Below are 24,340 nucleotides of genomic sequence, written 5' to 3' on the forward strand. Positions count from 1 at the left end.
GCACCCAGAGGAGGCGGGACCATCCCATGGCGGGTAGGGCAGGGTTGAGAGCCCATAGTGCCCCCTCACCAGTCCTTCACCACCCACCGCTCGCACTCAGCATGCCCGCCGCCCACCTGCCAGGGGAAGGAGTGCGTGTGCCTCCAGGAAGCAGCGCTTGAAACTCCGCAGCAGGCGGGAGGCTTCCACGCTCTCCTCTGGCACCATGATGGGGCGGAAGCGGGAAGGCACCCGGAGGTGGCAGGACCAGCCCAAGGCGACTCCTGGGACTGAGGGCGGGGCTTGAAGTGGCCAGAGGGGCCGGGCGCAGGGCCAGGCATGCTCAAGCTCTGGATGGAGAGGTTAGGATATCAAGGCAGAGTGGCAGGCAGGCTGCGCAATTTTGCACGCCAGGTCACTAGTCTGTTATAAAAAACACACACTCATGATTGAATTATTTATGCTTTTCATCCAGACTCATTCTCTCTCTGTCTCCAGTTTATAGATAGTAGGTTCTACTTAAAAGTATGTATTCGAAAGTATGAACACCCTTTTGGATAATCTTTATGGTAATAACAAATCAGCTTGCTCTAAACTTTGGCACTGGTACTATTTTTTTATTATTAATGTCCTATACTATAATATATAATAGCAGCCCAGTGCACAGATTCATATACCAGTGGGGTCCCTTGGCCTGACCTGCGGGGATCGGGCCAAAACCGGCTCTCCGACATCCCCCGAGGGGTCCTTGGCCTGACCTGCGGGGATCAGGCCAAAACCGGCTCTCCGACATCCCCCGAGGGGTCCCGGATGCGAGAGGGTGCAGGCCAGGCTGATGGACCCCACCAGTGAACGATAAGGGCCGGGGAGGGACCACGGGAGGGCTCCAGGGTGTGTCTGGCCAGTCTCACCCAGTCCCTATTGGCCAAACCCCAGCAGCAAGCTAACCTACTGGTTGGAGCATCTGCTCCCTGGTGGTCAGTGTGCATCATAGCGACTGGTCAAACTGTCAGACAGGTCGAACGAACTGTCAGACACTTAGCATAATAGCACAAAGGTTTTAGAATGGTGAATGAAGGAAAGAAGTGTGTGTGTGTGTGATCATTTTTACAATGTTTCCTGTACTGTTCTAAACCTTTCTGAACTATTTTTAGGAGTTGATGAGATTATAGTTTCAAGTAAGTAGAAAGAAAAACTTCTCAAGGAAAAACAAGCTTACAGGCATACCTCATCTTTTGCACTTCACAGATGATGTGTTTTCTTACAAATTGAGGGCACGACCCTTCACTAGCAAAAATACTGTGATTCATGTTATTATAATTCTTTCTTTATTGTGGTGGTCTGGAACTGAACCCTTAGTATCTCTGAGTTATGCCTGTATATAAATTAGATTTTTTCAAATGTCCTTCCACCTAGTCTAGTGCTATTTTCACTATAACTTCCTTTTCTAGGTTGCCTGGTTTATTTATAAGCAGAATACCTATGCAATAGTCTCTAAGAGAAAAGACATGTTTAGATTGATGTTTAACAACTTTAAATTTTCTCTCTCTCAAAAAAAAATTGGGCTCTCTTTTGTAAGCTATAGAAATTTTATCAGTAAGTAACTGTTGTTTTACCTGAAGAGAAGACAAACATGCTCTCTCTTTTTTCTATTTCAAAACGTGAGGCCATCTCTTCCTGACTTGCCTCTTCTTCATCTCGACATTCCTGTAATTGCCTCATCTTTTCCATGAGGGCTTCGACCTCAAAGAAGGAATCACTTATCTGAAGAGAAAATACAATTAATGTTTCTTACACTAGTCAGAGGATGAAATTTTTGAATTTTAACAGAATATAGGAAAAATAAATCTTAAAATGTTAGTATATATGAGTGAATCAAAAATTGGGTTTGGTCTGTTACACACAGAGATATGCAGATTTGAAAATATAAGAAAAACTACTTTAAGAACACATTCTAATGTGTTTTTTTACCTTAGAAAATTTGCAATATCATTACTGTTAATGAGTAACTTTTAAAAATTAAAATTTAATATTACTTGTCAATTTAAAACAAATATTTTAGAAGTTAGTTTTTATTTGCTCTATCAGTTTAAACAAGTAAGATGCATAAAGTATAAGTGGTTTTGCATCAACTATATACATTAGGCATATTGTCAACATATGTTTATCATCTCTAAATTACAGTAATCAGCCCTATCTTTCAATTTACCAATTACTGGTAAGAATGAACATGTCCTTTATAGGGCTGGAGTTGTCCACCTGACCTCTGCAAATGGGGCTGGCAGCTGTCACTTACTGGGATGACTACAGCAGTGGCATGTTTGTAATGACAGGTCTGACACTAGAGGAATGGCCAAATGGTCTTAAACCAGCCAAACAATTTATACTTCTATACCCTGCTGCATCCTTACTATGAAAGATGGTTCAAATCTGTAGAATTTATACCTTATAAAACATAGTAAGAAACCTTAAAATTTAAATCTCAGTGTTCAAATGCAAAATCAGTGTTTCCCCTTTATAAATTTCTTTTGCTATGAATGTTCTTCTGCCTTACACCCTACTCTTCTGCCTTACACCCACTGGTCCTTCAGGTGTCAGGTTACATGCTTCTCCTGAGTCCCCACACCCACCAACCGAGTCACTCTAATTATTCTCAAATAGCACTCCGCTCTTTCCTTCAGAGAGTGAATCACAGTTTGTAATTATTATTGCATGATAATGGTTTAATGCCTGCTTCCTTAAGACCAAACCCTTATAAGGGAAGGAGGCCTATTTAATTTATTAGTATATTTTCAGAATCTAGCATAGTGCCTTGCACATAGTATTCAAGATATATTTGTTGCAGAATGACTGTCAGGATAAGTCTATGTTAAGAGAAAAATACTGTATACTTTTTGGGGGTACTTTTTTGTGGGTACTTATTTTCATATGATTCTAACAGTTACAACAAAGTGTCCTTCCTATACTAAGTACTTTCTCTCATCATGATGGAAAGCGTTTCTATGATGTATTGATGATTCTTCTGATGCATACCTCTCCATAATTATTCCTGAGACAGGACTAGTAGCCAAACAAAAAATTTAAAAAACCGAAAAGGGATTGTGTTGCTTAAGAGAAAAACCCAAGATTTTTTGTTGTTTTTTTAATCAAGGTCTCTGTCAACTGACATTATCCCTTTATTATGTTAATTTGTTTACCCATTTTCCTCTAAAACTGTTCAAAATTTAAATATTCTTAGATGAGACACTTGATAGAAATGAGGGAAACAGTGTATTTTAATAATAAAATGTTGATATTATATGAGGAAATTATTTTTGGTTTGTTTTTTACCATTTGTATCTGAAGAATAAGCTATATCAGATGGCTGTCAAGTCCCATCACTGTGGGCTATAAACCTTATAAAAGTAGCCAACCCAACACCTGAAAATAGGAAGCTTATCTACTACAGAAAACTTTTCTATTATTTCACTATTATTTTAATAGAAGGATCACTAAAAACAATCAAGTACTTTTCTTTAGCCTTGTACTATATCAAAAGTAGGGAAGAGCAATAATACAATTTCCAAGCATCCTAGCAACTGATATACTCTCCCTTAGACCATCTCTTAACCTCTAAGCTTTGATAAATAATCACTGGCCATCTGCAGACCTATAATGTGAACACAACCAGCTCAAAAGAGGATGACAGTGGTGGTCTTGGGCTTTGTCAGCAAAGCACGCTGATCAACCTTGAAAATGATTTTCCTTCATGTGCTGATGTCACCGTATGTAATTTAGCACCTGATAAACACCATTCTAGACCTTTTACCCCTTCAGAGACATTTCATTTCAAACTTACAGAAAGCTTGTGTTTGATCTTTATACATGAAAGAACAGAAGCCCAGAGAGGTAGATAACTTGCCCACAGTCAAATATATAAGTTAAAGGCAATTTAACCTGTTCAAATCTGTTTCAAAGGAATAATACAACGGAGAAAACCTATGCAAAGTATTCAGAAAGCTGTGATGCTATTTCTCTGATTTCTCTTGGAAACATAAAATAAGCCCTTGCACTTTCACTATAGCAAAAGAATGTAGAGGGAATTTTGACTCAAATTTGCTTATAGAAAATTCAACTCATCTGTTTCAAAGGAATAACAACTGAGAAAATATAAAAGCCAGAGAAAAGTAGAGGTGAAAGCATTTTTAAAAAATTACATTTGTTTTAATATTTCTTTGTATGAAATTAAACATGAAAAAGAATTTTAAAAGGAGAAATTTCTAGGTCAAGGGTAATTAAATCTTCTAAAAGATAAAAAATTAAGAAGCCAGCTTGTGTCTTTTGTCCAGAAGGGAAGAAAAGGATGTGATCGGCATTAGGAAGTCCCTACCACCGTGCAGCACTATTCTCAGCCTTCTCTCACCGCAGTAGCTCTTCAGTACTAGCTGGCTCTGATGGGGCACATGCTGGTGGCTCCTAATCCTAAAATTTCTCAAACATAACTTCCTAGGTGGTCTTATAAATTTGTATATCCCTTAGTACTGGACTAATGCTGGGTATTTGGAGAGAGTCAATAAATACTTGCTGAATGAACAGATATAGGGGCTCAATGGGAAAAAAACCCAAATAGCAATTATTGAGAATAGTCTTATGACAATCATGTAACAAAATAAGAGACTTACCGAAACATTTCCTGCTGAGTTGACCTGATTCTCTTCCACACTGTGATTGCCATTTGTAATGTCACAGATGCAGTAGTTATTAACAGAAGGAGGTCTGAATGTGTGGCCACCATCACAATGAATTTCTGGACTGATTCCACAGCCAAATGTGAACGAGGCAAGAGAATGATAGTGTGTGAGTAGAACTACTGCATGTACCAGTTCTGCAAGGGACCAGCTGTGCTCTTCAGCTTTTAAAAGTTGCTTAGGGAGGGAAAAGAATATTTTAATATTGGGGTATGGTGTTGATGAAAGTAGTTTATCTTGGTATTTAATCTATTGAAAACAGAATTAGTCAGTATATAAACGTTTGCATAAAATTACAATTTGTGACATGTAGACCCCAAATTTGCTAATTTTTATGAACTGTGTTCACCAATAGAGCTTAACATAATGCGATAACGATACATTATCATTTTTATTTTCTGAAATCCTGATTTAAAAATTAATAGAACGCATTTTGCAGTAAAAGTGTATTAAAAGCAGTTACCTTATTTCAGATACTAGGTTATGAATGGATTAACTATGTTGTTCAAAGTTTCAAATCCAATATAATCTGTGTTCAAGGGGCAGCTACTGTATAAAATATGCCTGGTTTTTATTGTTTGTTTTAAATTATTATCAGCCTCCTCAAGGAATTTTTAAGATAGCAGTTTGTACAACTTGACAAAATATTCCTAAATTAGTCTATAACTCTTCAGAGTCTTACAATCTGTGTCCCTCCTGCTCCATAATCTTGTATAATTTCTGATTACTAAACAATATTGTATTAATCATATTCAAAGCTTGTATCTTCTTGATGTTTCAATTATGTAACAATATCTAAAATGTTCTACAAAAAGATATATTTAAGAATTTCTATTGCATTCTAGAGAATGCCAATCTACTTTCATTCTATGTTTTTTAAAAAATATTTTTATTGATTTCAGAGAGGAAGGAAGAGAGAATCATTGATTGGTTGTCTCCTGCATGCCCTACACTGGGGATCAAGCCCACAACCCAGGCATGTGCCCCGTTGGGGAATCAAACCGTGACCTCCTGGTTCATAGGTCAACACTGAGCCACGCCGGCCAGGCTATTCTATTATCTTTATTAATAAATAGAACCAGAAGGAAGTAGTTTCAGATGGTATTTTTAAAAGATATAAAACAAGATGCCACTTCACAGTTATCAGAATGGCTAAAATCCAAAACACTGATAACACCAAATGCTGGCAAGAGTGAAGAGCGTAAGAATGCTCATTAACTGCTGGTGGGAATGCAAACTGGTATAGCCACTTTGGAAGACAGTTTATCACAAAGCTAAACATAGGCTTACTATACAATCCAGCAATCACTCAATTATTTACCCAGCTGAATTTAAAACTTATGTCCACCAAAAACCCTTCACATGAATGTTTATAGCAGCTTGATTCACAATTGCCCCAAACTGGAAGTAACCAAGATGTCCTTCAATAGCTGAATGGATAAACAAATGGTGGTACACTGGACCGTTTTTCAGCAATAAAAATAAGTGAGTGCCCTGGCCAGTTTGGTTCAGTTGGTTGAGCACTGTCTGTGTACCAAGAGGTCACATGCTTGGGTTGTGGGCTTGATTCCCCAATAGAGGCCATGCAGGAGGCACCCGATCATCAATGTTTCTCCCTCTCTCTATAAAATTAATAAAAAACTATTCTTTTTTTTTTTTTAAAAGAACTATCAAGCCATTTAAAGGCATGTAGGAACCTTAAATACATACTGATAAATAAAAGAAGCTAGTCTGAAAAGGCTACATACAGTACTGTATGATTCCAACTACATGACATTCTGGAAAAGGCAACAGTAAAAAGATCAGTAGTAGCAAGAGTTTAGGGGGAAGGAGAGATGAACAGGGGACTTTCTGAGCAGTGAAATTATTCTGTGTGATACTATAATAGTGATACATGACATTATGCATTTGTCAAAACCCATAAAACTATACAGCTCAAAGAATGAACCTGAATGTAAATATAGTTTAGTTAATAGTTTATATCAATATTGATTCATCAATTACATAAAATGCACCATACTAATAATGCTAGATGTTAATAATAGAAGAACTTGGGTATGTGTATTGGGGGACTTTGAGGGGATAAAATATGGGAAGTCTGACACTTTTTTGTAAACCTAAAACTATTCTAAAGAGTCTATTGAAATTTTATTTTTGGTGGTAAACACACAATACAATATACAGATGATATATTATATACCTGAAACCTGTATAATCAATGTCACCCCAATAAATTCAATTTAAAAATTTTAATGGCCCCCTAGATATATTACTTTACTACTTACCTCAATGTGTTCTTTAGTAATAAGCCAAGGTCTGTGGGCTAACAATTTGTTAAGTTCTCCTAAATTTTGTAGTTTCTGAGGAGCATTCTCTAAGCCATTAAGCCACTTGGAGTCCCCACCAACATGAAGGAAATCATTTACATGGAGATTCACTAAGTAGGAGCACTGATGTCTTGCTGCAGCCTTAACAGAAAACAAAAAGATTATTCTAATAAAATCTTGAACTACAAATCCTTTTTCTTTATAATGTTCAAAACAGCTAATTAAAATTTTTATTAGTGTCTTTCAAATTTTCCTAAACTACAGAAATGAAGTTTTCATATAAACAGTTTAAAAATTTATATACCATAGAGAGCACCTCAGAAATATTCCAAGAACAAACAAAATATCTGATAAAATTATTTGAACATTAGAAACTTCACTTACATACCAACTTTCAAACACTCAACTTTCAAAAACTCAATTAAGAAGAAACTTTAATTAGCACCACTTGTATCAGTGTGAACTATTTATAATAGTGAAACAGATATTGTATTCTAGTTTATTCTCAAAAGTATGTAAATACATGTTTCTTTTTCTGTTATACTTGAGAGCATACTTATTTGGAAAGAGGAAAAACAGACACTAACTAACAGGAATCCAATAAGAAGTCACAATATATGTATTTATCCCTATGTTTAAAGTATTAACCATTTCTTAAAAAGATTAATAAAGCAGGCAGAATTTTCATTGAATGTTCACAAACCATTATTCCAATGTAGTGCCGGTAATGCAGGGGTAATGGCCCATCCATTTGCAGTAGATAGTGTTGAGTTTTTAAGAAACTTTCTAAATACTGTGGGTGAAAAACCATCACTAATGTAATGTTATCCAAACGACCCAAAGCAGCAAAAGAATCTGCAAATAAAGCATGCATTTGTGTGTCTTCACTCCCCACCTGAAGAATCTGTATAAAAGAGAGAAAATCAGGATTACATAAATTGTAAATTGGTGTTAAAGAAAATATGCATGCACTGCATTCTAAGTATCATCTAGGAGCAGATTAAATTTGGCTTAAGAGAAGTTAGGGGTTACAAATTTAACTCAACTGGCAGCAGATAGAACAGTCACATATTATGTAGAAGGGAATGAATATTAAAGGCCATCTAGAAAGCCTGCTGGCAGACCTGTCCAGAATCCAGATAAAGAAGCATATTTAGATTAATAAACTTGCAAAGCTTGCAAATAGATACTAAACCTTTTCCTTATAACAATGCCTACTCAATTTAAGGAGAACCAAAATTGACTAATAGAAAACAATCTGTAAATAAAGCATAGGAGTAATTACATACTTAAAATTAAAGATCCAATTGAGCACTGGTACCAACCTGTGGAGATGGTCAAGACCAAGTAACTCAGCTCTGGACATGCCTAAATAGTACCTAAATATAATCAGATGGATTATCATTGGTCAAAACAAGTCTTGCCTTTCCTTGATTAAATATGGGTGTTAGAAATACTAGAAATCAACATGACTACAACAGCTTTCTAATCCCACAGATTCACTGCCAAAGCATGATTAATTGTGAACAACTTTGCGTAAAACATGTTGACTAATAATAACAACTGTTCAGATGCCAAGATGTAGGTCATGAAAGGTTTTCCTTAAAAGCACAGTTCACTATGTACTTTCACAAACAACATACCTCCTTTTCTGGGATAAATCTGCTTGGTCCATGTCCTAGTGGTCGAGGAATTCTAATTCCAAGTTCCTAGAAAAGAAAATTACACCATCTCAGGCCTCCAGCAGTAAACAGCATGAACTGAGGCTACAGGAAAGAGGGGGAAAACAAGCAGTTGAACAGAGACAGGCTTGTTTTGGTGGTTGCTTTCATGGCCACATATACATACCAACCCCTCTGTTTGCATCACATAACTGACAACAGCTTACAATATGACTCTGATGAAAACAATGAAACCTGTTTCACTTAAAGCAGAGTTTTGCATAAAGTACTTGGCAAAATGTCTAGAACAGAAAGTTCAGTACATAGCAGCCAACCCTGTGGATTGTCAGTGATACAAAATAAGACCAATGTGTTTGTACATCTAAAACACAACCAACCAAAATATTAATTCCTGTGCATCGTCAGGAAATGAAAAAGCAGTAGCCTCTACCTAGATGTCTTAAACTAAAAGAAGTATAATTACTATTACATCTATAATAATGGTTCACAATAAGGACAGAAATATTATGAAAAATAAAGTTATTTAAATCTACAAAAGAGAAAGTACTGCAGGACATGTTTTCTCTGTGGTTGAATAAAAGCAATTTTAGAGAAATTAATTTTGTTTGTGAGCCTTAAATTAAGTTTTTTTATCTACAGGATGCCATCAACCTTGATATATTTTAGGAAGGCTCAAGTAATTGTGAAATGTTTTTTTGCTTTTTGACATAGTGAATCTAGATAGAATCCCATACCGGGCATCTAGAATTCTATACCTTATGTAACAATGAAGTGTGGTTAACAAAAACTAAAAATCTACTGTTAAGGCTTCCATTCCCCCCGCCCCCAATATAGTGTGCTTTAGAAACAAAATAAAAATAATACAACTTTATTATTTTTTTAAGGCTCATCAATCTGGTCTCTAAACAAAAACTTCTTAGTGTTTTAACAACTAAAGATTAACCCTTGCTTAGGTACAAATTACATTACATACAAAATTAATACAAATAGCATTTCTCTCCTCTCAATACTGCTTCAAAAAGTCCTTCATGATATAAACCAGATGCTTTCCTTTTAAAGAAAAAAGGGGCGGGAGGGTTAAAGAAGGACATGTGGCAGCAATTCAAGAAATCTGGTTCAAGTGAATGAAAACCTTTTGAGCAGAATGGAGTTTTAAAAATTAAGCAGGCAGAACAAAATAGAAGATAATCTTTATTAGGAGAACTCAGGATTCAGATTCAAAGTATGCTATATTTACTAAATGAATCTATAGCATATACAATTCAAATAATCTTGTATTGGAGATCAGTGATCTTAATCAGATTATTCTACCCTTATTGTGAGGATAGTAATGTTCTAACCACCACACACTTCATTAGAGGAGGCACCCAATTCATTGGTCTATGTATGTGTCTTGATTTTAATATCCTATCATAAATACAAGAAAAAAACCCCACATTCCTGCTTTTCAATACCTCATCTTGGTATAATTGCAGCCATGTACATATAAAACGATGACTCTATTAGCCTTTTTAACTGCTGAATCTCTAATCTAATTACATACAGTTCAAAAAAAATATATTGGGCAAAACTTTAAGGCTAAAATCAATATTTACCCCTTCTGATATCTTTACTATCTTATTTAAACAAAATGCATTTTAAGAAAATATCCATTTCAAGGGTTTATTATTCATTTTTATAACGAGACATTATTCTTGGGACTTTAGTATATAAAAAGGTGACATATCAAGTGTGGGAGATTATTCAACAAATGATCTTGGGACAACTCCAAATGAAGTTGGAGCCTTAAATCATACTTTACTCCACAGTAAATGTGTTACATATAAAAAAATAAACTGAAAACCATTGCAGTGGTAGAAGAGAACACATGAAATGGAGCAGGTGTAAGAATGCCACAAAATCCAAGTCATAAAACATAGGATTGATAAATGTGATGACAAGAATACTTTCACATGGGAAAAAATAAGCATACAAAGTCAAAAACCAACAGAAAACTGGGAAATATATTTGTAATTCATATATCAAGGACTAAATTTCTTTAATATATAAAGACTCCTACAAATCATTAAGAAACCCCCAATAACCTGATAGAAAAATGAACAAAGAACACAATTAAAATAAAAGGAAATACAAATGGCTAAAAAAAAAGAGATCCTTCACAATAAACCAACTACAACTTAACTACACTAAGATACCATTTTTCACCTAAGATTGTTTAAAATCTAAAAGTTTGAAAGAAAATAAAAATGTTTGATAACAGGCTATGGGAGGGGGGGAGAAATATCATTCAATGCTTATACATACTGATGTGTGTTTTGAAGTATGAGAAAAAAAGATCAAGAAATATATAATGAGTATAAATTACTACAACTTTTAGGGAGGACAATCTTACCTAATAATAGACAAACATGCAAATTGATCATACCTTTGCTACACCTTAAGCCATGCCCACTAGCCAATCAGAGTGACTATATGCAAATTAACCCAACCAAGATGGCGGCCGGCAGCCACGGAGCTGGAGCAAGCAGGAGGCTTGGTTGCCCCAATGATAGAAGAAGCCAAGCTTCCTGGCCGGCTGCTGCCTCCTCTCAAGGCAACAAAGTTTCAATTACAGAAGGTAAATAAACCCCACATACCTGCTTCCAGCCGCCATGGTCATGGAGCTGGAGCGAGCAGGAGGCTTGGTTGCCCCAATGATGGAAAAAGCCAAGCTTCCTGGCTGGCTGCTGCCTCCTCTCAAGGCAACAAAGTTTCAATTATAGAAGGTAAATAAACCCCACATACCTGCTTCCAGCTGCCATGGCCATGGAGCTGGAGCGAATACAAAAAAAAAATAGGAAAGGCTGGGAGCTTTGGTCGCTGGGGGGCTTGGTCAGTCTGAAAATAGCCATCAGCCCCTCACCCAAGCTGGCCAGTGGGGACCCCCATCCTGAAGGAGATTTGGGCAGCCTGAAAACAGCCATCAGCCCCTCACCCAGGCTGGCCACACCCTCATGGGGTAAGGGTCCCCACTGGGGGGCTTGACCAGCCTGCAAACAGCCATCAGCCCCTCACTCAGGCTGGCCAGGCACCCCAGCGGGACCCCCACCCTGATCCGGGACACCCTTCCGGGCAAACCAGTCGGCCCCCACCCATGTAACAGGCCTCTATTCTATATAATAAAAGGGTAATATGCAAATTGACCCTAAGCAGAACAACTGGGAATGACTGGTCACTATGACACACACTGACCACCAGGGGGCAGATGCTCAATGCAGGAGCTGCCCCCTAGTGGTCAGTGCGCTCCCATGAGGGGAGCGCCACTCAGCCAGAAGCCAGGCTCACAGGTGGCGAGCATAGCAGCAGTGGCAGGAGCCTTTCTCACCTCTGCGGCAGCGCTAAGCATGTCCAACTGCTGGCTTAGGCCCACTCCCCACTGTCAGTTGGACATCCTCTGAGGGCTCCCGGACTGCGAGAGGGCGCAGGCTGGGATGAGGGACCACCCCCTGAGTGCACAAATTTCGCGCACCGGGCCTCTAGTTTGTAATAATGATCAAAATGAAACAGTCACATACCTTTTGAATCAACAATTCCATCCTAAACATCAAGGTTACATATGTGAAATGTTATAGTATGTAAAAAGATAATCACTGTAACATTCATTGTTCTAAAAGTACAAGATATGCTCATCAACAGAGGACTGTGTCAATACATAAAGAACAGTGATTTTTAACCCTTCATTTCATTGCACACATAAACTAATTACTAAAATTCTGTAGCACACCAAAAAAATATATTTGTTGCTGATCTGACAAAAAAATAGGTATAATTTTGATTCATTCACACCAGATGGCTATTGTGTTTGCTGTTGTCATTTTTTATTTGACAATCTAAGGGAAAAAGAAGTCAGTGCCCCTAACTAAATAGTAGGGTATTGCATATTTTAAAATTATTGCGGCACACCAGTTGAAAATTGCTGGACTAGAATAACATGCATTGTACAAAATGAGGCAGATCCTTATGGGTTGGCTTTAAAAGATCTCCAAGGTATAGAATGTGGGGGCAAAAAAGCAAAGTATATAATTACTAGAGGCCCGGTGCACAAAATTCTTGCACTTGGGGGAGGGGGTCTCTCAGCCTGGCCTGCACCCTCTCAGTCCAGGAGCTCTCGGTGGATGTCTGACTACTGGCTTAGGCCCACACCCTGGCTTAAACCAGCAGTCGGAAATCAGTGCTGCCGGTGTGTTCGCCAGCCGTGAGCGTGGCTTCTGGCTGATTGGCACTCCCCCTGTGGGAGCGCACTGACTACCAGAGGGAAGCTCCTGTGTTGAGTGTCTGCACCCTGGTGGTCAGTGCGCATCATAGCGACCGGTCATTCCGCTGTTTGGTTGATTTGCATATTAGCCTTTTATTATACAGGATGTTCTTCTTTGTAAGGAGAGGGGGAAAAACAGCAATTCCACTTCTAGGACTTTATTCTACAAATACATTAGCAGCATATTGTAGGTGATATATATAAAGTTTTTTAATGAGACCAGACTGATAGCACATGGGCCTCAAACAAAGAGGTTGAATATTATTTTGGTTTTATTTTTATACCAAATGTGTAGTTTATATACCAAAATATTATAAAACAATAGTTTTCCAGTTCTAAGAAAGTCACTGATGTTTCAGAAATGGAGTATTTTCCTATAGTTATGGCAAGGGTCTTTGCCAACAGTCCTATGTAATTTTCAAGTCTTTGTAAGTCCATCCATACAGCTGTAGGAATTTAGAGGCCATATTGGTATCACTGTCTCCCCTCTTCCTTGCCTTCACTGGCCAAACCCTTCCTCCCTGTTCCTTAGGAAATAAATTCTTTTAAAGGGGAAGATGATGCATTTTAAAACAGGATGTTAAGAAAAGACAACATTGCCCTAACCGATTTGGCTCAGTGAGTAGAGCATCGGCCTGCAGACTCAAGGGTCCCAGGTTCGATTCCGGTCAAGGGCATGTACTTTGGTTGTGGGCACATCCCCAGTAGGGAGTGTGCAGGAGGCAGCTGATCGATGTTTCTCTCTTATTGATGTTTCTAACTCGCTATCCCTCTCCCTTCCTCTCTGTAAAAAAAATCAATAAAATATACTTTTTTAAAAAAAGAAAAGACAACATTTTTGGGACTGGATTATAGATTCATTATGCTAATAACCTCTTAGTGTAAGATCACATCCAGTCCTTGATGAGGTACTAGTTTGACAAAAAGATGAATCTAAAAAAAGAAGAGGGGAAGAAGAACAGAAAAAACTGAAAATGAAAAGGAATCTCTGACATTCAAGAATATAATTTCATTGTTTTACCTAAGGCTAGTTCTAAGTAAAACAGAATTTTACCCAGCTTGCCTTGGGCTACGAGGGTCAATTTCCTACTAAGCTGAAGAAATTGTGAGATGTTTGTGATATTCTGTAAAAGCAAAAAGGGAAATGGTAGGGGGAAAGAGAGGAAGTGAAAAAAAAAAAGATAAGGGGAAGAAGAGATGGACAGATTTTAAAAAATTAAGTCTTTCCCCAACAGAAAGGGTCAATATTAAGATTGGGAAATACAATTACTGCTATTCTAGACTTCACATCAATTATTTTCCTAATATTTGGAGGCAGGACTCAAAAGATGTCCTTTGTTTTCTCTGTTAATTGATTAGGTACCTAAGAAGGATACAAAAACATGCTATGAGCCATGGGATTGCATCCCAATTTATCCTAGTCCAGATACCGGTGGGAAGCAGATCACTGATTCTATCTAGCCTTCCATTGCACACAAATTGAGTTCTAACTTCTGGGAAAAGTAAACATGGTAATTATCCTGAAAACAGCCAGGAAGTCTGGTTAGAGGTAGTGTTTATTGAGCCTCATTAAGAGTTTTTGATAGTTTAAAGGTTCTTTTAGATATCACTATTATTATATAATAGTATTCTTGGTCTCTAAAAGGTTGAAAGTTTCAATTTTCTAGAAAACTCACTTTTGAAACACTGATTTTTCTTAGTTACATGACAAATTAGTTACTACCCTATTTTCTGACAGGAACTGATCCAAAAAAGACACTGCAGGTTTTCAATAGGGTAATCATAGCCAAACTAAGTGCATTTCATAATATCCTAAAGGTTACTTCATCTGTATCTGTAAGAAACTGAATTATAGACTTAGATAAAATTTTGTCCAATCCAGATTCTAGGAAGCAAAGCTGCCAAGAGAAAGTAGCCTTGTTGAAAAAACAGATGTAGATGCTAATCACAGCATAAACATCATTGGCTCTTGGTAAAGGTGTGGCTGGGAAAACTAACACGGGAACTAACAGTCCTCTCCTCAACTATTCTCCTAATCAGCATCTTTGAAAGAGAGCAAGTTTTCACCATCACAACATTGCTGCAAATCTCCGACATAGTATCATTAGTATCTACTACTAACATAGTAACGTTTACAGTATGAAAATTCTTAGCAAATGTTGATAGTACCACAGAAAAATTATATATCACTGTATAAAAGTACTATTCTAATGAGATTTTAAAAAACTTGACAAAGATACATTTATGAATCTATGTAAATATTAAGTGAAAGAATGAATTTGCCACAAATGCAAAATGAAAGCATTTGTTGGCTATGGCATCCACCTACTTGTAAAACTAGTTAAAAATTTAAAATACTCAGATCATTTGAATCATTATATTTTTCGCACTTGACTTGGTACATCTTAAAACTGTACAGATGCTTTAATACTAATAACCACAACATTGATATTAATTGGAGTATGTGCTTTTTGAGGCATTTCAACAAGGCAAAGATATATTGTGTAAAAGTGCAAGTTCCACCCCACTCCCCCTTCTTAAGGAGAATCACTGTCTATAGCTGGGTGCTAGCCTTTTGATATTCAAAAATTTTACATACTGCCCTAGCTGGTTTGGCTCAGTGGATAGAGCCTCCTGGATTCCCATCAAGGGCACATGCCCAGGTTGTGGGCTCAGTCCCCAGTAGGGGGCATGCAGGAGGCAGCCAATCAATGATTCTCTCTCATCATTGATGTTTCTAGCGCTCTCTCCTCTCCCTTCCTCTCTAAAATCAATAAAAATAAAATAAATTTAAATAGAAATAAAGAAATCTAGAAGTGTTATAAAGAAATATTCCTACTACAACAAAATATACTAGTGTTTCTTTTAAAATTGTCATTTACTCTACTAGAAAATTTAAAAATATGTAAAGTTCAAGGTACCTCATTTTCTAGTGTCTGGTCACTTATGAAATACTAGAGGCCTGGTGCACGAAATTCCTGCACTGGGGGGGGGGGGGAGGGTTGGTTGGTCCCTCGGCCTGGATTGAGAGAGGGCACAGGCTAGGCCGAGGGACCCCACCGGTGCATGATCAGGGTCTGGAAGGTACAAGGGAGGTTGGCCAGGAAGAGAGGGACTGTGGGAGGGCTCCATGGTGTGCCCGGCCTGTCTCGCTCAGTCCCGATTGGCTGGGCCCCAGCAGCTAGCTAACCTCCGGTCGGAGCCTCTATCCACTGGTGGTCAGTGCATGTCACAGCGAGCGGTTGAGTGATCTTAGCATATCACACTTTGATTGATTGAATGGCCGACCAGACGACTGGACACTTAGCCTATTAGGCTTTTATTATATAGGATACTAGAGGCCCGGTGCACGAATTCGTGCATTGGTGGGGTTCCTCGGCCTAGATCAGCCGTGGGCAAACTACGGCCCACAGGCCGAATCCGGCCCATTTGAAATGAATAAAACTAAAAAAAAGACCATACCCTTTTATGTAATGATGTTTACTTTGAATTTATATTAGTTCACACAAACACTCCATCCATGCTTTTGTTCCGGCCCTCCGGTCCAGTTTAAGAACCCATTGTGGCCCTCGAGTCAAAAAGTTTGCCCACCCCTGGCCTAGATGGTGATCGGGGCCGATTGGGGCCGGCCGGGGCCGGTGGGACAAATGGAGGAACCACGGGAGGTTGGCTGTGGGAGCGCACTGACCACCGGAGGGGGGAGGGGGGGGGCAGTTTCTGCATTGAGCATCTACCCCCTGGTGGTCAGTGCGTGTCATAGTGACTGGTCTTTCAGTCACTTAGGCTTTTATATATATAGATTCTAGAAAAATAAATACTCACTGACTTCAAAGTACTAGATTTGTAAGGCTGCCTTAGGTCCCTAGGTGTGCCCTATATACTATAGTTACAAGTTTCATTCCTGGAAGTGTTTCATATAAAAGCACTATGGAAGCTTGCTATTTGAAAGAGCTGTGTTAGTTCTTTTGCACAGTAAATCATTTTCCTATAAAGCAGTGTTTCCTAATTTATATTCTCACATGTTTGATGTGTTAAAAATGAAATACAACTATACAAAGCTTCCTGGTTTCCCAAGCACAATCCCATGGGCACAATATCACACATAATCAATGTGAAAGCTAAAATGTATCTCTTTATCTTCTAATTTACATGGCTGTATTTAGGGAGTCTAGATCTGGGTAAGAATCAGGATTCTGCCTCACAAATATAGCCAGAAATAACAGATCTATTCAAGCACAATTATTGGGGTTCATTTCTCAAAATGAGAAAATACCTGTATGGCCTGCAAACAAAAACTGTAAATGCTACTTGAACACCTTCACGGTGTTTTCTCTTTGGTAAAGTTTCCAAAGCAAGTTATAAGAGTTTTATTTTGTTTTGTGTGGTTCTTTTTTTTTTTTTAGGTTGTTGCATTAACTGTAAACAAGGAGCATATTATATATCCACAAGTGTTAAAATCTAGAAACAGTATTTGCTGTTATTATACAACCTTCAAGAGAAAATGTCTTCATTTATGTGCATATTCAAATATTCCCATAATGTAGATTCCATTTAAAATACTATGAATATTAAAACTGAGTAATTTTAGTGGGCAAAGCTGCAGAGAATTTACTTTGCATTTAGATTTCTTGAAGTAAGGCAATATACTGCAATCTGATTTCAATGCAAACTTTAATGTCTACTTATTTTGTCCTTTGTTAGTTTCTGAACCAAAGCCTTTCTTTCAAAGGTTAAAATTGTAAAGTTATATTAGTAACTCTCAAATGGTGCCCTATTTGCAACCACTTAGGAAAAATACAAAATGTTACAATTGGCTCTTTCTGAAGGCCAATTCAGGCACAAAAGAGATGGTAATAAGAGTAAACGTTGTGCATAACGTTATGGAGCTGGCAGAACATACCTACTCTAGGCAACATCATCTTTTAACTGACTGAAACGTATTTTTTTTCTTTGTCTTTCTCTTTTTAAGTAGGAGGCAAAGGGAGTGAGGGGTCACTGAAAAATCTGGTTTGACAGGACGCCTAGGGGAAAAAATCCACAGGCTGTTCTCCCTGAGACTCGAGCTTTGTTCGGTTTCTGACTTGTGGAGACTTGCACAGGAGGCAATGTTATTTACGTGCCGGAGACTTCCATGAAATGACCGAGGCAGGGGTCTCCTCCAGCCCGGCAGTGTTTGCCCAGGGACCAGCGTGGAAAGCATGTCCCCTCCACCCTTCATCACAGCCCGCCCCTGCACCCAAGGGGCCGCAGGCCAGCCGAGACGCCCCCGCAGCGCAGGCGGTTGTTCCAGGGCGCCCTCCCAGGGGAGCGTTCTCTGAAGCTGTTAGGGTGAGTCAGTGGGGCAGCCACACGACCACCCTGCAGCCCAGGCACCTCGCCGGACCGCCGGGCCGCCCGCCCGCCCGCCCGCCCGCCCGGCCCCTAGCCCGGGTACCTCGTCCTGGCCGCGGCCCCCGCCGCACTGCTTGCAGCCTAGCAGCTCCGAGACGGCCAGTGAGGCGGTGTACGCCTCGTTCGCGGCGGCGGCCAGGCGCATGTCGGCGTGGAGACGAGACGGCAGCGGTCACCAAGAGTAGCCTGGGCGGCTCGGAGGAGGCGAGCGCCGGGTGGGAGGCAGGCCGGTCGGGCTTCGGGGTGCAGCAGCTCAGGCAGCGCCGACCGCGGGGGCAGAGCGGGCCGGGGAGGGGCGGGGCGAACAAACCAGCCGCTCCGCCCAGCCCCGCTGTCACTCCGCCGCCTGGAGGCCACGAGCACCAATTCGGACCCTCGGCGCCCTGCAGCCCCGCCCTCTTAGCGCGAAGGGGCGGGCGGTTCTAACAGCTGACCAACCTGGCGGAAAACAAGCTCCTGGGGCCAGCTCCCCCAGCAGCTAAGGCTCAGGTCCGGAACTGCGGGCGGCTCAGTCGGTTGCGAGGTGAGCGTGCACCGCAGCACGAGCCCTGGGGCTTCACTGGAAGGTGAACTGCCCCTGCCCCCAGGACCAGCAGCCGAGAACTGCCCTCCCTTCACCCGCTTGGGTCCTTTTATCTAGAGCCAGGCAGCAACCAGCCTCTCTAGACTGACCCTCACACCAAGAGGAGGAATCAAGTTCATTTTACATTTTATAAACCATTGAAATTTCCCTCTTCCCGTCCAATAATGCCCAAACAACGCAGAAGGGGCCACAGAACTCAGGAAGAAGTATGGGACCATGGCCTGCCTATATTCAATATAAATTGATTTTTGGTAAGCTATATAGAAACTATAGATATCACTGTCCTACACAGATAAGGTTAGCAGATCTCTGAATTTTCTTTTTTTCAAGTAAATTAGAAGGCTTTAAAATGTCTAATGTTCCCTCACAAGCGCCTTGGATTCTAAAGAAAGAATTTCTAAAAATCCGATGAAATTTTTGAGAAAATATAGGTTATAAAGGAACACAAAACCTGACATTGTTGGGTCCAGAACGCAAATCTCTCAAATCTTGTGTCAACACTATTTCCTTACATGACTCCATTACCTTTTAAAAATCAACTCCTAAATTAGAACTCTTTTTGCATGGTTGCCCTATGGTTTTCAAAAGCTTACATGCTCAGGTTAAAAAAAAAGTTGGAACATCTGACAGAAGCAAACAAATGGAGTTTAAAATCAATAAATTCTGACAGGCACAGAACCAGAACTTATAAATGAAAATAAGTTTCAGTCTTAGAAGTGAAATTACAATGTCTCAGACAATACTAAGTTACTCCTTTTGCTCAAACTGTCATACTTTAAAAGTAGCAGGTTAAAAATGGATACTTTTTATTTATCTTCCCAGATAAATAAGATATTTGTGCTCATACACTACTTTTATAAATTGTTAAAGCATCCAAAATATTTTTACTGGTCAAGAAAAGCAATTTTGGGCTAATAGCATAGAAGAAAAGGCTATAGAAGCTTCCAAGCTCAGAGGGAGTTCTGAGCACAGCCACAAAAACAAACATTATAATCAAATGCCCACTCAGCTACAAACAGGCAAAAATAAACCTAGGAAATCATCCAATTTACAGCAATTATTGAGCTGTACCCTCCAAGATACACTGATTGTAGATGAGTATAGGAAACACAAATGGGCTTCTTGTATGGGGTTGTGAGCTATAAAGGTAGTTAGATAATGAAGAAAGTATGTGAAAATGATGACTGGTTCCAGAAGAGCTGGGCTGTGATTTTATTTTCTGGAAGGAATAAAATAGTGGGGTTAGTTATCTAGTAGGGTATAACCTTCTTTGTGACATTAAAATATGTCATTTGCAAAATGGAGAATGCTTACCTGTTTATTTTTTTAATGAGAGGCAAGGGGAAAGCATGCATTCCCAAAAATGGTTTAAAATAAGTGCAAATTAAAACTGCAAACTGTATACATATAGTGTTTGATGCTTAGTGCTTGATATTTATTGAAGAAGCATATACTAAAATTGTTTAGGAAGTTCCAATTAGGATTCCTTTTTTATTTTAATGAAAGTTTCAGCTTATTTATTTCAATGCCACCTTAAGTAAAAAGAAAAATAATTTAAACATATTTTAATTCAGTGATTTACCAAGGCCTTCTAGCAATTAAATGTCAAAATTCCTTTATGGTCTCTATTAAAGACTGACTTAAGTTCTTCAAAGAATGCTAATTTCTGCTCATTTTAATAAAGCAGTACAGTGAATTTGTTACTCTGTTCTCCAACATAAAAAGGTTGCCTCCGAATAAATCTATAGTAACCAGGAATACCAACAAATTGACCTGAAAATATCACTGTAGATTTCACTTTTGGAAATGTTTTGTTTCAAATTGTGGATTAAAAAGGGGCCACATGCTAACCTGACGAACTCAGAGACCTAAAGTAACTACAAAGGATAGAATGAAATTAAAAAGTTTTAAATAAAAGCAGTTTATGGCAGGTAGTCAAGTCCTAGGCTAAGATCTTCCTGGACAAAAGTCAATCTTTACCTTAACTAAACCAGTCTATTGTCTTTTACATCTAGGATAAAATTCCCTTGGAATATCAGGGTAACTCCCACTTTAGTGTGCGTGTGTTTTTCCAGACCCCTCAGGGCACAACCAAGGCACAGAGACCACAAATCCTCTCACTGCTATTGTTATGTTAATTGTCAACTGTTAACAATCCTTTACCCACTTAGGTAAAAAAAGACTTATGTGCCTGTGTTACTTTTCTTCTAATCCCAGAGGTTTCCCCCCTTTGCTTTCTTCCACACCCCCTCCCCCTCCTAATCTATCACCAATAGATCTCATGTAACTTGCATCTTCTCTTTTGATTGTAATGTATAAAACAAGGTGCGAAACTGCCATTCTCTGGAGCATTATCTCAATCCGTTGAGATTTTGCTTCCCTGCAATTGTTGACAGTTTGGCTTAAATAAACTCACAAAAATTCTTTACAGGTTTAGATGCTTCTTATGTTGACAAAATCATTCAATAAAAAGTTTGTATTTTCCAAAGATTTCATTTCTTGAGTAGACTGGATGTCCTGAAGGTGCGTCTCCTAATGAACCCCCAGTGCTAGGCACATGACAGGCATGCAATAAACATCTGCTGAAAAGATGACCATCCTAAGTACAGAACGGTAATTGGAAAGAATTATGCTTTTGATATTTACCACAGGTTATCAATATAGGCCAGCAGCTATTTTATAAAGTCTGCTATTTAAACATTTTATTTCAAAATTTTATTTCTTCTAAGAAGAATACTAACATCTAATACAAGAAGTAATATTATTTTGGAAATATTACCTTCCCTCTAAAAATATTTTGGTAAACTTAACTGTATCAAAGTGAGGTTTTGCATCTGTCATTAGCAGTAATGGTCTCAACGCCGATATTCTAAAAAATAAGCTGATACACCCACATAAAAACTGGAGGCAGTTAGATGAGTTCATTTGAGCAGAGAACTATGAAGCATTAGAGTCCAGACTTGGAGTTATGGATCAAGATAGGCTTCCTAAGGAAGAAACATCTGAGCTGAGACTTAGGGAATTGGAAGGGAGGCCTTGGTAAGGAGAGAGGGGGAGAAGAGAGGGGAAGGAAAAGAGAGAGAGAGGGAGAGGGAGAGGGAGGGAGGGAGGCAGAGAGAGACTCTTGATGGGGGAGTAAAGGCAGAGTTCAAAGCAACAAAACCAGCATGTTCAAAGGCCCAGAGGCAGGGGAGAGAGTGAGAGTGGTCCATTAGGGAAGCAGAATAAAGGAAGTTCATTGGGTCTGGAGCAGAGGGTATGGAGAGTAATGGATGGAGTTTAGGTAAAAAATAAATCTAAGGGGGGACTTGTTAAAACCAGCATGTCAGACTCAAGGCCCGCGGACTGCACGAGGCCCAAAATGAATATTATTGTGGCCCAGCCAACATAATGGTATGTAAGAAACATTTTAATAAAAATTTCGTAACTTAATTTTTACAATATCCTGTTATACATAATTATTAATAACAAACGTTCAATGACTGATTACTATAATGGTGTTGCATTCATTTCCCTTACGTGCCTTACGCGCAGGCGCACCATTTCTCTCTACTAATACTAGCAGCGAATATTTTAGCAGCCGACTGCCACGTCATTAGTCTTGGACTGTCTTGTTTGGTGTGCACAACAGAAAATATTTCGCTTGTGGGGAACAAGAAAAATAGGTTTATTGGTGTTACGCTTATTAATTTGTGCAGTTATTCAGTGTCTGGTAAGTTAATGTTCAAGAAAAAATATAAATTTTTATTAAAATGTTCTCTTATTTTAATAACTAGAGGCCTGTTGCACGAAAAGATTTGTGCAATAGGCCTTCCCTTCCCCTGGCTGCCGGCACCGGTTTTCCTCCAGCACGCGGGACCCAGGCCTTCGCTCCAGCCGGAGCCGCCTTCAAGCCTTCGCTGCTCCGGCCAGAGCCGCCTTCAGTCTTTGCTCCACTTCGTGCCTACATATGCAAATTAACCACCATCTTTGTTAGTGGTTAATTTGCATATCTCACTGATTAGCCAATGGGAGGGGTAGCAAAGGTATGGTCAATTACCATGTTTGTCTATTATTAGATAGGATTACTCATTTATTTCAGCCCTTTGTATTCAGCATCTCTCGATAGAAATAAACCTACATTTCTATGAAAATTGAAGCTTTTGATTTTTTGCGACCCACATAAACTAAACCTTGTTTATTTGGCCCGTGTTAGCCTTTTAGTTTGACATGCTTGTGTTAAAGAGTCATTAGGGGAAATACATTTCATTCTTAAGTGTACTGTGGAGTTATTCAAATTTTAAAGAGTAGAATGATATCAAATTTGCATTTCAGCTAAGGTTTAGCAAAATATATTAGAAAAGGCAAAACTGGAGGCAGGAAGGTGAGTTAGGAAGGGTGTTGAGGCGATTCTGGCAAGGGAAGAGGCTAGTCTGGAAACAGTGGGGATGGAGCAAAGGGGAGGAATGATGATAGGGTTTGTTTCTCCAACATAAGTTTCTTGAAAAAGAAAATCACACCTCATTCTTTTGTCTTTGAAATTTAGGAGATAAATCTCAAATTACCTGCTATCCGGATCCAAGTGTTTTCCCTAATTAATCATTTGTCTTGAAAAAATTTAGCCAATTCATAAAAAAGGATAGATAGATTTTAGTAGAAAGAATACTTACTAATCAGGCCAAAAGGCATAATCACACTTTCATGGAACACCTATTAAACCTTAAATTTTCTCATTAACCCAGGAATTATATTGAAGTACTACCGATTTAAAGATCTATTCATTAGAGTTGTAATTATATTTAATAATTGATTAGAAAACACAAAGAGCAGTGGTTTTAGCCATTAAACCAAATAACTTTAAGAGTGGGAGTGGGATTCATTACATTTATGTAGTTTAAGCATGTTATTTAAAAATGTCCCATTGTCATTTAAAACATTTCATTTAGAATGAGTGCTGGTTTATAAGATTACTTCTGCTTGCTAATTTTGTCAAGATATTTCTTCTCTAGCTGATATCTTCCTGTTTTTGTATATATAGCTTGTCTGTTAAGCACTTTTTTCCTTTCAACATCATGTTTTGGGTACACTGAGATCCTTTTAGCACAGAACTTTAATTTTACATTGTGCTTATTTGTCTTCTACTTTTTTCCACTTCTTCAATTTAATTTTTAGAATTACATGACTTATAAAGCAGCAAGAATACTGACAAATCTTTGCTCTCTCTCCTTTAAGGTTTTTTTCTTTTGCTTATTTTTAATTCAAGAATAATTGACCAACAACATTATATTAGTTTCAGGAGTATAATATGATTCAGTATTTGTATATATTTCAAAACGATTCACCACAATAAATCTAATTAACATCTGTCACCATACACA

The 24,340-nt window shown here is 38.7% G+C and overlaps 1 protein-coding gene across 3 annotated transcripts in view; it reads right to left on the reverse strand.

Moving 5' to 3' along the window:
* SESN1 (sestrin 1) overlaps window positions 1-24,340 on the reverse strand; it is a 101,222-nt gene that overhangs the window by 8,444 nt on the left and 68,438 nt on the right. For 2 of the 3 annotated variants that reach the window (XM_081094862.1, XM_081094864.1), the window contains exons 2-6: window positions 8,677-8,742; window positions 7,737-7,937; window positions 6,992-7,174; window positions 4,641-4,883; window positions 1,596-1,743 (exon numbers count right to left, since the gene is read on the reverse strand). In XM_081094862.1, the coding sequence (XP_080950988.1) occupies window positions 1,596-1,743; window positions 4,641-4,883; window positions 6,992-7,174; window positions 7,737-7,937; window positions 8,677-8,742 (841 nt within the window). Of the gene's footprint in view, window positions 1-1,595; window positions 1,744-4,640; window positions 4,884-6,991; window positions 7,175-7,736; window positions 7,938-8,676; window positions 8,743-18,443; window positions 18,672-24,340 lie in introns of those variants that run through there. The other variant, XM_081094863.1, reaches the window with a different exon arrangement.

This window comes from Myotis nattereri (assembly GCF_964212035.1).
Source record: "Myotis nattereri genome assembly, chromosome: 6".
In the NCBI taxonomy this organism is placed as follows: Eukaryota; Metazoa; Chordata; class Mammalia; order Chiroptera; family Vespertilionidae; genus Myotis; species Myotis nattereri.